A 12,213-nucleotide genomic window follows, 5' to 3' on the forward strand; every position below is an offset into this window, starting at 1 on the left:
ATCCCTTTTAAGGAAAGTAGCAGTAAACAAGAATGGGTTAGGTTTAGGTTATGATAAAGTGATTTCATTTAATTCTCAGAATTCAGAAATGGTCAAATGGAGAATGTGATCATAGGATTATAGAAGTATAAGGGAATTCAGAGGCCATCAAGTCTAACTCTCATTTTACTTATGATTCAGCTAAGGACTAAGTTTAAGTGATTTAGGGTCACATAGCTAGTATACAAAGAGCAAGATTTGAACCGACCTCTTCCTGACCTCATCGACTAAGTTCAGTGACATTTCCCATGTGCAAGGAGATTCTTTTGACCCGAATAAAATTTATTCCTTCTTAAAAAGAAATTCTACTTGAAATAAAAGATCTTAATTTCATCATCTGTAAAATAAGAGTTGGTGTAGATGACCCCTAAATTCCTTTCTGACTCAAAACCCTATAATCTTGTTACCCCTTCAAAGAAATTAAGGATTTCTTAGAAGAGATACTTAAATTCTTGTAAACATTTTTACTTTAAAGAACATATTTGCATATACATACCTGCAAAAAAAAAATGGAAATATTGAAGCATCTATGGCACAGTGGAGGAGTACTGGACCTGAAATCAGTAAGGCCTGAGTTCAAATTTAGCCTCAGACACTTAACTAGTTGTATGACCCTGAGTAAGTCACTTAACCTCTGTTTGCCTCAATTCCCTGTACCTTAAAATAGGAATAATAACAGTACTTACCTCCTAAAGCACTTGGCATAGTGTTTGACACATAGTAGGTGCTATATGAATGCTAGCATTAATGAATCTATAATATTTTATGGAGAAAGTTAATATACTTAATTTTTTTTCCTTTTAATTACTGTAGCAAGTGGGCAGAAGTTATATGTAAGACTTTTTCAACGCAAGCAAATATGGATAAAAACTAACAAGCTGGATTATGGAGAGATTGACCCAGATTTATCACCAACAATTGAAGAATTAAAGCAAGTAGGCTTTCTTCAGACAGGTATGATTAATAATAAGAAATGTGAAATGAACTTAATATCTAAATTGCTTTTATTTTATTTAAAATTTTTTATTATTGTCATACAAAACACACTTCCACATTGGTCATTGTTGGAAGATCACTCTCCTGTAAAACCAAAACCCCCAAATAAAACTATAAATACAGTGATGTGTGGGATGGGGTCACAGACAGTGGACCCACCACTGAAAGGAGTTCACAGACATGAAGCTTAGAAGTCAAAGTAGGAGACCGCAGTTTGTTCTTTCCTTGAAAGGGATGCTCCCCAGCTTTGGGTGCCAAAGGAAGTCCAAGTATTGAGTCTAAACAAAGATTCAGTTTATAGGCTCTCCAGTCAAAGAAACTCCTCTCCCTTCCCACCTTTTGCTCCGGTCAGCCCTCATCATCTTTGACATCTTTCAAAGATAAGTGAATTACTGGGTTGTAGATTACTTTATAAGTGAGTTAGACATCTAGTTCATCACTGGGTTGTAGATATCTAGTTAAAGATGAGTAAATTACTGGGTTGTAGATTACAAAATTTGATGGATTGTGAACTACTCCACCCTTCAAGGCCTTTGAAATGTGGTTTTGTTTGTAGAGGAGGTGGGGGTGATCCAAGAGGAAGGGAAAGTACTCACTTCCATCTAGGTTCTTAGCACTTCTTATGAGAAAGACAGATTTTTATTCCAATCTATGCGAAAGAGGACTCCAGTGGTTCTTTCTCTGGAGGGTCCCCATCATAGGTCTTTTAGAATTGTCCTAGATCACTGCATTGCTGAGAGTAGCCACATTTTCACAGATAATTATCATCCAATATTGCTGTTATTATGTACAATGTTCTCCCAGTTCTGCTTATTTCACCCTGAATCAGTTCCTGCAGATCTTTCCTGCTTTTTCTGAAATAATCTTTTCTTTTATGTTATATGTCTATATATTGTATTTAATATATATTCTTATCTTATCTTATAGCACAGTAGTTTTCCGCCACCAAAATGTACCATAATTTGTTCAGCCATTCCCCAATTCATGGATATGCTCTCAATTCCTAATTCTTTTCTGCATTGCTTTTAAAATAACATTAATTCAGCATGGACTTCTGCTTGGGAATCAATATTTCCCTGGTTATTTGAATTATTGGCAGTTTCAGCATTCTATGCTCTTAAAAGATCCCAGTTGTTGATGAGCTGCTTGGAACAGAGAAAAATTACCCAAGAATGCTTGCATTAGCAAATGCACAGAAAGGAAGAACTTAATTGATCTCGATTTCTTCCTCTGTCAGGAATCTGAACTGCCACTCAAAGGCTCTTATCAGTTTTAATGGTAGAATTAAAAGCCCAATTTTTGAAACAAACTAAAATAAAAAATGCTCCTAAAATTTGATTTTTAGTTTTCATCTTTCAAAATATTGAGTTTATTAAGTGTTTTACTAAGTGCTAAGTGCTTATTTACTATGAATTGAGCACTGTGCATTTAATCTCTGAGGATACAAACCAAAAAAGTAAGACTAGCCTTGTTTTCAAGGAGTTCAATCTAACTGGGGGAAACAACACTGATAAAAGAATTCAGTTTCATGGCAGAGAGAAAGGCCTGGGAGTCTTAAGGGTGCATCTCTAGGTGAATGGCAAAATTAAGGGATCCTTAGGGTACATTAGCAGGTCAGACAACAGTGCCTGTGGATATAAACTGTACAGTGGAAGGGCAGAGGGGAAGGACTGATGGTCATCCACCCTGCAAGAAGGACTCTCATTTTATTCAGGCAATAGGAAGTCTGTTGTTCTTCTCAGCCAGCCTTACCATGAGTGGGTAGGCAGCCTAGGATTTAGAGGAAGGAAAAGGAAAACCATGATCTAAGAAGCCACCCCCACCCACCCCTTTTGCAGCCCCCTGCGTATCTAGAACTGGCTTTGTTCTTTCCAAGACATTTTGTACTTCCTGCGATGGGTTTCTGATTTAGTCCATGACTCCCAGATTTTCCTTCTGGACCTCTGCTCAGCAGCCAGCTTCATGGTGGCAAAGCCTCAGAGACCTCTTCGCTGATTGGTGAATTTGCCTCTGAGCCTTCATTTGAGGAAGCAACCTTGCCAGCTGTTCTTGTGGCCATCGGGCCTTCTCAGAGGATATTCAGTAATGAACAACATCTTAAGTAACTCAACTGATGGAAAGGCATACGGAATATAAGATCCTGTTGTGCTTACTGTGGATTAAGAAAAAAAAAAAACATTGGACTTGATAGGATGTAATGCCACCTTATAGGTTCTTTTACAATAAGGTGTCTCCTGTCCTTATATTACTTGTTTCAGTATTCCTTGGAAGATGTAAAAATAGAAATAATGCTGCTCAGTGACCTTTTGAGAATAAACATCAGGTGAGCTATAAAAAAGGAGACGCAGCCTTGCCAAAGTATTTACCACTGCGCTGGAGGAGGTCCAACACAGATTCCAGGCTGAAGAGACATTCTCTGTGGGTGGTTAAGTCCTCCAGATGGTCTTACATTCAGATAGTGTTGATTGCATCAAGCTCCAAGACATTGTAGAGCCTCCTGGAAAAGATGTATAATCCCTCAGTGGAGTCTGACCTGCCCATCCCCACCCGGAAGAGGAAAGAAATGAAATGTCTATTGTCTCATTTTCAACGTGGATCTGAATGGAAACACTATAGAGCCTGATCAATGGTATGAATATCTTGGACAGAACATACAGTTGGACACTGAGTTGGCCCAGACTCAAAGAGGAGGGGCAGGGATTGCTTTTAGGAAAATGAAGAGCACTTTTACTGACCCCCAACTTCCTGTCACAGGAAAGGCCCATCTTTTCAATATTAACATTTACCAAGGCTGCTCTGTGGCAGCAAGACCTGGAACAACACTGCCTGTTCATGACCAAAGGATTAAAGATGAATATCACATAGAAGGCAATGGAAGGGAACATGGTGGGTGTGAACAGTTTGCAACATATAACCATTGGTAAGTCTGAAGGGCAGGAGAAAAGCTTCTCACCTAAAAAGTGTATGACAAAGAGCAGAGAGGCCGAGCCTGTGGCAATAGCAAGGGATGGCAGGTGGAAGGTCACAATGCTCCACGCACATTATTGAGAGCCAAGACAGGAAGGCCTCCGGCATGGTGGGTGAAACTCGAGCCACTTGTGGTATGACACTGACGAGAGCTACACAGGATGGACAACAGGAGGAGGTTACTGTCTGCATCCTTGGAGGGAGCTCCTGCACGGAGGACGTCTCTGATCCATTTGGATGTTATGAATTTTTACTTCGATGCCTTTTCTTAACGTGGAGGTGAAACTGAGTTCCAGCTAGACATCCTGTAGTCATCTCAAATTCAATATGTTCAAAACAGAACTTCTTATTCTTTCTCCCTAAATCCTCCTCCTTTTGAACTTCACTGCTGCAGTTGGGGGAACCACCGTCTTCCCAGGATGCTCTGTTCACACCTTTTGTGTCCTTGATTTTCTCACCCAGCCCATGTGACCCCCATCTTAGCTCAGCCCTCTTGAGTAGACTGTTGCAATAATCTTCAATTGGTTTCCTTGCTTCAAGACTCTCCATTCTAATCCATGTTCCAAAGTCGCCAAAGGACAAGAATATAATATAGTGGCTTCTTATTACTTTGTGATTCAAATATTAATTTTTACATTTAACATTTAAGGCTCTTCATTATCTGAACCCTTCCTACTTTTCCAGTCTTCTAGGACATTATTCCCTGCCATGTATTTTGTGACTTAATACTTTCCTACTTGCTGTTCTTGCACTGTTCGTTATTTCCCACCTCCTTGTCTTTGCCTTGGCTTGTCCCTGCCTAGAATGTTTTCTGTCTTCACCACAGCTCCTGGATATCCCTGGTTTCTTTCAGGAATCAATTAAAAAGCCATCTCTCCAAGAGGCCTTCCTGATCCCCACCAGTTACTTGAGTCTTCTTCTCTAATGTTATTTTATTCTCTATGGTGGGCATACATAATTATTTAAATGTTCTCTTCCCCATTAACATCTAAGTTTCTTTTTAATCAATCAATTAATTAATTAATTTAGAATATTTTTCCATGGTTACATGGTTCATATTAATATCTAAGTTTCTTGAAGACAAGGACTATTTTGGATTTTTTTGTATTTACCTTAGTCTGTAGCACAGTACTTGGCATATTTTAATAAGCCTTTAATAAATGTTTGGTGATTGATTCTTTTTTTTTTTTAAGTTAATGTCAGTGGAAAAGATTTTGGAAGGACTTAGGAAGTTTAAAAGGATTTGAGTACAGATTGTATATCTGTTGTCTGAGGAGGAGTATTATCTATTTGTGAGAAAGTTTTCTCTACAATCTTGGCCACCCTGCCTTTTTTTTTTTTGGACGGGTGTTGAGGGTGGGGGTGGACGATGACACTGCCATTCATGAATCCTGATGTTGAGGTTGATGGTATCAGTAGATGGAACACCATCAAGGAAAACATGGCTTCTTAAAATATTAAAGCTTTAGATTATAAGCTACATGATCATTTTTATTAATTATTTTATGATAAAAGGATCATTTTTATTTATGTAACTTTTTGCTTAATATAGTGCATATAGCTGGTGGTTAATAAATGACCTTTGTAATAGATCAATAATTATTTCTTTCCCCTTTGAATGAGAAGCTTTTATAATTAAGACAAACAAATAAAACTAGAAACTAGACAAAAACAGAACTTCACAGAATTACAGAATATGAATTAGTTTTGGTCTCTAAGAGGTACGTAATCAGTCAAACACATCTCCTTCACTTCCTCCTCCCTTCTTTCCTCTTTCCCTCTTTTCTCCTAAATTGTCATCCAGCCTTCTAAAGTTCATTTGTGATAATGTCCTTTTATTCCTTTCATAGAAAGAAAGTTTTTCTTAACCTCAGTCGTTTACAATTTATACCCATTTCTCCCAGGATTTTTGCAAGCAGAATAAATCTAATTCCATTTACAAATGATAACCTTTTGAATACTTGTAGATAGCTATTACACTCCCTCTCAAGACCCTCCCCACAATTTTTTTTGCCAGGTTAAACAACCTCAGCTCCTCAGACCTTTCACTAAGTTTGGGAATTTTAGTTTGGAGGAAAGGAAACGTGTGTGTGTGTGTGTGTGTGTGTGTGTGTGGTTAGGAGTTAGACCCTATATGGTTAAATTCAGATCTTTCACAGAGATATATGTGATGGGATAAGTAGCTCTTGGAAACCAAATTGTTGAGTCAAAGCAATGAAACTCAGGCTTTATGTGGATCCAAGGAGGTGAGACTTCTAGTTGGAGCCCCATATGATATTCTGTCATACTGTATAAGTTATAGTTTATTTGCTCACTTATTTGTGAGAATAACCTAGATCTTGGTGAAAAAACGTTCGGTTGGGTTTTGGGAAAGGCTGGTGCCTTCCTGGTTTTGTTAGGTTTAGCTGTAGCATTACAGGAGAAGAACCAATTGTTTTTCCTTTTTTAAAAAAATTATGTCTCACTCGAGGAGGGATTATCTTTGGGATTGTTGTTGAAAGGTTATGTTTGTAGAAGCTCGAGCTAAAGTTTAAATAGTAATTCCCCTTTAAATGCTTATGCTTTTACTTCTCTAGAATCAGAATTACAAGAACTCCCTGAAGTACTTGAGTTGCTTTCTGCTTCTGAGCTAAAAACCTTAGCAAAGATGTTTCATTTGACGAATTCCAGTGGACAGAAACAGCAGCTAGTGGACACATTTCTCAGGCTGGCCAAACAGCGTTCCGTCTTCAATTTTGGCAAGAATCAGCCCAGCATTGGTACAGTGATTTTGAAAAGGTACCCTTGGATTTTAATGTATTAAAAACTTCTGACTGGCTTTAAGAATTGAAGAAATAATACTTTTTATACATTGTATTTGTTGTAGAAGTCAGGTACTTATTTCAGTGGTACAAATGTCAAAAAATGAAAGAACCATAATTTTTAAAACTTTTCTTGAAATGACAAATATCATTTCTTGCTTGAGTGTACAGGCAACACAGTCCTGCTTTGAGAATGCTAAGTTTTTCAAAGGAGTAGCAAAATCTTCTGTTTTCAAAATCAGAGGAAGAGCAGCTGGATGGCTCATTGGATAGAGTTCCAGGCTTGGAGTGGGGAGGTCCTGGGTTCAAATTTGACCTCAGACACTGCCTAGCTGGGTGACCCTGAACAAGTCACTTAACCCTGATTGTCTAGTCCTTACTGCTCTTCTGCCTCAGGACTATGATATTGTTTTTCGGTTCTAAGACAAAAGGTAAGGGTTTAAAAAAACCAAACAAAAATAGAGGAAGCAACATCATGGCATAGTGTATAGAGAATCAGCTTTGGCATTAGGAAGGTCTGGGGTTCAAGTCCTGCCTCTGACCCATGGTAGGTGTGAGGCTCTGACAAATCACTTGTTTTCCTACCCAGGTAATTCTCTAAGACCAGAAATTGCCAAGTAGTTTTTATTCTGTTTTTATCAACGAAAAGATTCCTCACTTGGAGTTCTCTGCAATGATGAAATCACACATATGGTTAAAAAAAAAAAGAAACAGTACTAATTCCTCTCAAAGAAAAGTAATAAAGGATGGAGGAAACTCTTTGGTGAGTTGTACCTTGTAATTAATGTAACAAAATTTTACCTAGGCAGAAATGTACATATTCCCATAGGATTTTAGTGTAAAAAACTTTCAGTCCAGAACTTCAACAGCCCTAATATTTTAATATATTGCCTTTCCTGAGCATAGATGGCCAGGAAACTATCTTTTTCTATAGTAATATTTGTAATTATTATTTGTGCTACACCAGATATATTCAAACATTAGGATACAAAATAGAAATACAATCTACTGCTCCAATGAAAAATATCTTTTTTTTTTTCATTAAAAACCTCTGCCAAAAATGTATATAAGAAATCCCCTTTTGAAAATATTTTTAGTTCTGATAATTTACATTTTACAGTGTTTTCATAGTAACCTATGCATGTGAAAATTTCTAAGACTGTGGGCATCGTGCTTCACAGAGCTCTGACCCTCAGGTTTTGGTGATTAAATATATTTTGACCTTTAGACAAGGTTTTCATCCTATAGTTTTACGATTCTGAAAAATGTTCCACCAAACCTACATTTGCCTTTCACTGAAGCGCCAAAGAAGGCTACAGAAACATTTAGGATTTTCTAGCATTGCTTCCTATTGAGATTTTTTAACATCATGCCTTAGGTCAGTCATCCCCAACTTCAGAGTTCCAAGGACTAGATTTTTTATGTGAAATCCCCGAGTGAATCTCTGCTTTCATTCCTGTGCGTTCCCTTCAGCGATGTAGGGTGTAACCCCTCTCTGCCTGCTCAGAGGAATGACTTTAAGTGGGAATTTTTAACAAATTACATTTTCCTTGAAATAAATACAGCAACGTGGATAGAAGCCAGTTGTTCTGCCTCTGCCGCTGACTTTCGGGAAGTCATTGAAACCCTACAGATCTCCGCTTCCTGGGATGTCTGTGAAGGAGAGCAAAGCTCGCACCACCTCCCTCCCAGGAGGGTGCGAGGAATCCATGCGGTCATGTCCGCCCAGGGCTTTAGAGCTGGAATGTCGCCGAGGATTCTGGGAGGAGACCCACCAGCTTTTCCAAGGAGAGGCCTCAGCCCTCACCAGGAAGAGACCCTCAAGTGACAGAGAATGTCTTCTGCCCTGATGCTGACGTGCAGTTAGATGGACACAGGAACGTTATACACATGCCCCTCTGTGTGTGTATGCGTGCACACAGAGACACAAATAGGGCCGTACACATGGGGATCCATGCGTGTATATACGTGTGTGTACGTGTGCGCTTGTGTGAGCCCGGCAGTACAAGGGGACAGGGAGTTGCCTTAAAATGTAAAAGGAACCACAGAGAGGCCTGGATTGGCATCAGGAAATTGTAACGCTGCCTTCACAGCTCCGAGCTTCTCCCGGACGCCGCGGCCTCTCTTCTCAGGCTTCCTGAGGGGCTCCTGAGCCATCCGACACAGAGCACATCAGGCCCCAAGACCCAGAGACGAGGGTCACGCTGAGGCAATGGGGAGCGCATGGACAGCGGGAGCCGGCAAAGGAGGAAACACCAGGCTCTGGGCGATGCAGGGTCAAAAGAAGGGCTGCGGACCGCAGTGGTTAGAGCGAGAGATCATCGGCGGGCAGCCCAGCAGCGGCACTGACACGCTTGGGGTGGCGCAAAAAAGCCAGGAAGGCCACTCCTATATTGGAGCTTCTGTGGCAAACTTAGGGAAGAACATGTGCAGGAAGGGAGCGGGACGGGCTTCCGTCTGTGTTGGGGGGCACATCCGCATCTTCAGGATCACAGACAGATCCATTAGAACATGATTCATAACATGAAGCTAAAATGACAGACTTTGCACATATCAGCTCTACCCAGCAGGAGGCATTAGAAATTAATCTTTAAGAGTTGCTGGATTGCAGCAGTTGGTCTGATCAAAATTTTGTTTATGAGGATGTTTAAAAAGGGTCCTGTTCACTTTGCTATTATTCACACATAAATTCCTCAGCAGTTTGCTTTACAAAATACTTTCTTGATAACAACCCTGAGAATTAAGGATAGTAAGTAGTATCATGTCCATTTTACTGATGGAAAAAACGGAGGCTCTTAATGGTGAGACAACTTGTTTATAATCCCCCAGTTAATAAATAGCAAAACTAGAACTTAAATGTAGGTCTTCTGGCTCTTAAGGTCAGGACTCTTACCATTTTTCCCAACATGATTCTCTTTATGCAATATTGTGTTATCTCTTTAAAGAACAAAAAAGGTTTGTTGATGAATCTTTTTACACCATAGTCATTTCTTAATACTTGTTCACTTCCCCATAAACCTAAGAAAAACCAAACAGTCCAGCAAGGAAGGATGACAGCATTTACACTGTAACCTTCACTTCTGCTGGGAGGAAGGAAGTGTCTTGTCCTTAGTCCTGCAGGACCAACATTAGTCAGGCCATTTAATCTGAGTTCAGTGATCTTTCAAGTTATTCTGCTTTCCTTATTGTGTACCAGGTCACATAAGCCTATCTATATTTTTCTAAATTCATTATTTTTTTCCTTTCTATTGGCAGGTGAGGATTCTATTCCATTTCATTTATATTCCATAATTTGCTCAGTTACTTCCCACTTGTTGGGCCTCAACTTTTTCCCCAGTGTTTTGTCCTCCCAGAAGGTTCAATGCTGTCTCAAGTAAGCCTTGGAAATAACTATTGAATAGAGCTAGCCTCAAGGGATGAAAATTGGCTTACTGTACAATTTGCTTTCATTTGACTATTGTACCACTGCTGAGCATGCAAAATGATTCTCTCTCTTCTAAGGAATAAAAATAATAATGAAAAAATGAAAATTCACATAAATATATTTTGTTTGTTTAAAAAGTGATTGGGATCAGGAATTGTGAATTGTTTGTGTTAAAATGAAATATTTCAGTTATGTTGAATGACTTTTCTGATATTTTAATATCTACATTTTTCATTTTATAGTGAATTTATACTCCAGCTTTGTATTAGTTCTTGTGAAAAAATAATTTTTGAACAGTTTTTATTTAATATCTTAATATCTAGTATCCTTAAAATGACAATAGTAAATATATATTATACATTTTTTTTCCTAGGGCAAAGGATTTGGTAGGACAATCTGTAAGGATCTGTAAAGGTCCTCGGTCTGTGTTTTCCCGTATTTTGCTGCTATTTTCATTGACTGATTCAGTAGAAGAAGAAGAAGCTCCCTGTGGTGGACAAGGCCAGCTTTTTACAGTACTTATGGTCAACAGAGGCCAATTAACTTTCCCGAGTTACACAATAAATAGAAAAACACCAGTCTTCCAAGATAAAGAAGATCTCATCAGGTAGGATTATGCCAGGTGACTATAATAGTTATTGTGTTTTTAATTGCCAATATTACCCAGAATAAAAACAAACATGGATTTTTTGTTTCGTATGTGGAAATAATGAACTATATTTGAATGAATAGTTTGCCAGTTGTGGGCCATAGTCCTAAGAAAAAAATTACAAATGAAAAGATAGATGTTGAGCAAAAGTGCTTCAAAGTCCAGCCTTTTGTTTAGCTTGTGGTGAGTGAATTATTTCATGGAACAAACTGTATTAGATCTTCTGGCTGTGGTAGCATTAGTCAATTATCATTACAAAAGCGAGCATTTTGCCTTTAAGTAATAGTGACTAGGACTACCATACTTTTTCTAACTTTGAAATACTGATCTTGGAGAGAAATTAAGTATAAGAAATAGATTAATTTTTTAAGTTAAGTTAAAAAAAATGGATTAGATTGATTCCCAAATCCTTTTTTCACTAGACTTTTCCTTGTGACTTTTTAAAATATCAGATATGCTTCCGCTGCTCATATGTTGAATGATATTTCTGTTGCTATGGCAAATGGGAACTGGAAAGAAGCTAATGAGCTCTGCAAGTGTGCAAAGGAGGATTGGAACAAGCTAAAAAATCATCCATCCCTAAGGTAAAAGCTTATAGCTGTATTTTCAGATGTATAGATCAAGGAACATGTTCAGTTTATGAAAGACTTTTTTTATTTTTGGCATGAAGATCATGCTGCTAATTTTGTGGTCAAACAAGCACTATAGCTGGAACTATACCTTTCTTGCTTATTTAGACACTGTCATGTTAAAGAGAAACAGTCCAAGAGCTTAAAACGAGCTTTTATCCCACTAAGAAAGTGCACTTAATATGTGTGAACAATAATCTGTTTTTCACTTGTCATCATTTAATTGGCTGCTAACCAGTCAGCTGAATTTGAAAAGCAGAAGAAACAAAGAAATGGTGCAGAGGTTATGGGAAACATACAAGGTTTATTCATCAAATGGAAATTCAAGTGGGTACAATTTTTCAGATGAAACTAGAGGGAGCAGTTGCTTTTAAGGGTTCCACATGGTCAGCACAAGATGTCTCACATCATATTATACGACAGTTCCTGAGAATCTTCACATATTGTCAAGAAATTCTACCGATCGTTCTTTCACCACTCAGCATTTATAAAATATTCATCAATGAAATCCTTTCGTTTTTAGAATATTTAGAGCAATAAATCCCATAAGGAAATCGTTTTTACTATACTCATCTATCCAGAATGGTTATTCTTTAGGAAGTGCCCTCTGTTAGTAGATTCAGGCTGCTAGGGGAACTCGATGGTGTGTGGTCAGTAGAGTGACCCAGACTGGTTTTTTGTTTAACGCTGTAGGGAGCATTTCATTGT

The 12,213-nt window shown here is 38.4% G+C and overlaps 1 protein-coding gene across 11 annotated transcripts in view; it reads left to right on the top strand.

Annotated features, from left to right (window-relative positions):
• The window catches only part of FAN1 (FANCD2 and FANCI associated nuclease 1), a 57,715-nt gene that overhangs the window by 7,693 nt on the left and 37,809 nt on the right, over positions 1–12,213 (top strand). For all 11 annotated transcript variants that reach the window (XM_056807803.1, XM_007479491.3, XM_007479493.3 and 8 more), the window contains 4 exons: positions 853–993; positions 6,579–6,780; positions 10,601–10,834; positions 11,329–11,460. In XM_056807803.1, coding sequence (XP_056663781.1) covers positions 853–993; positions 6,579–6,780; positions 10,601–10,834; positions 11,329–11,460 — 709 coding nt within the window. The remainder of the gene's footprint in view (positions 1–852; positions 994–6,578; positions 6,781–10,600; positions 10,835–11,328; positions 11,461–12,213) is intronic.

Source organism: Monodelphis domestica, chromosome 1 (genome assembly GCF_027887165.1).
Source record: "Monodelphis domestica isolate mMonDom1 chromosome 1, mMonDom1.pri, whole genome shotgun sequence".
NCBI lineage: Eukaryota > Metazoa > Chordata > Mammalia > Didelphimorphia > Didelphidae > Monodelphis > Monodelphis domestica.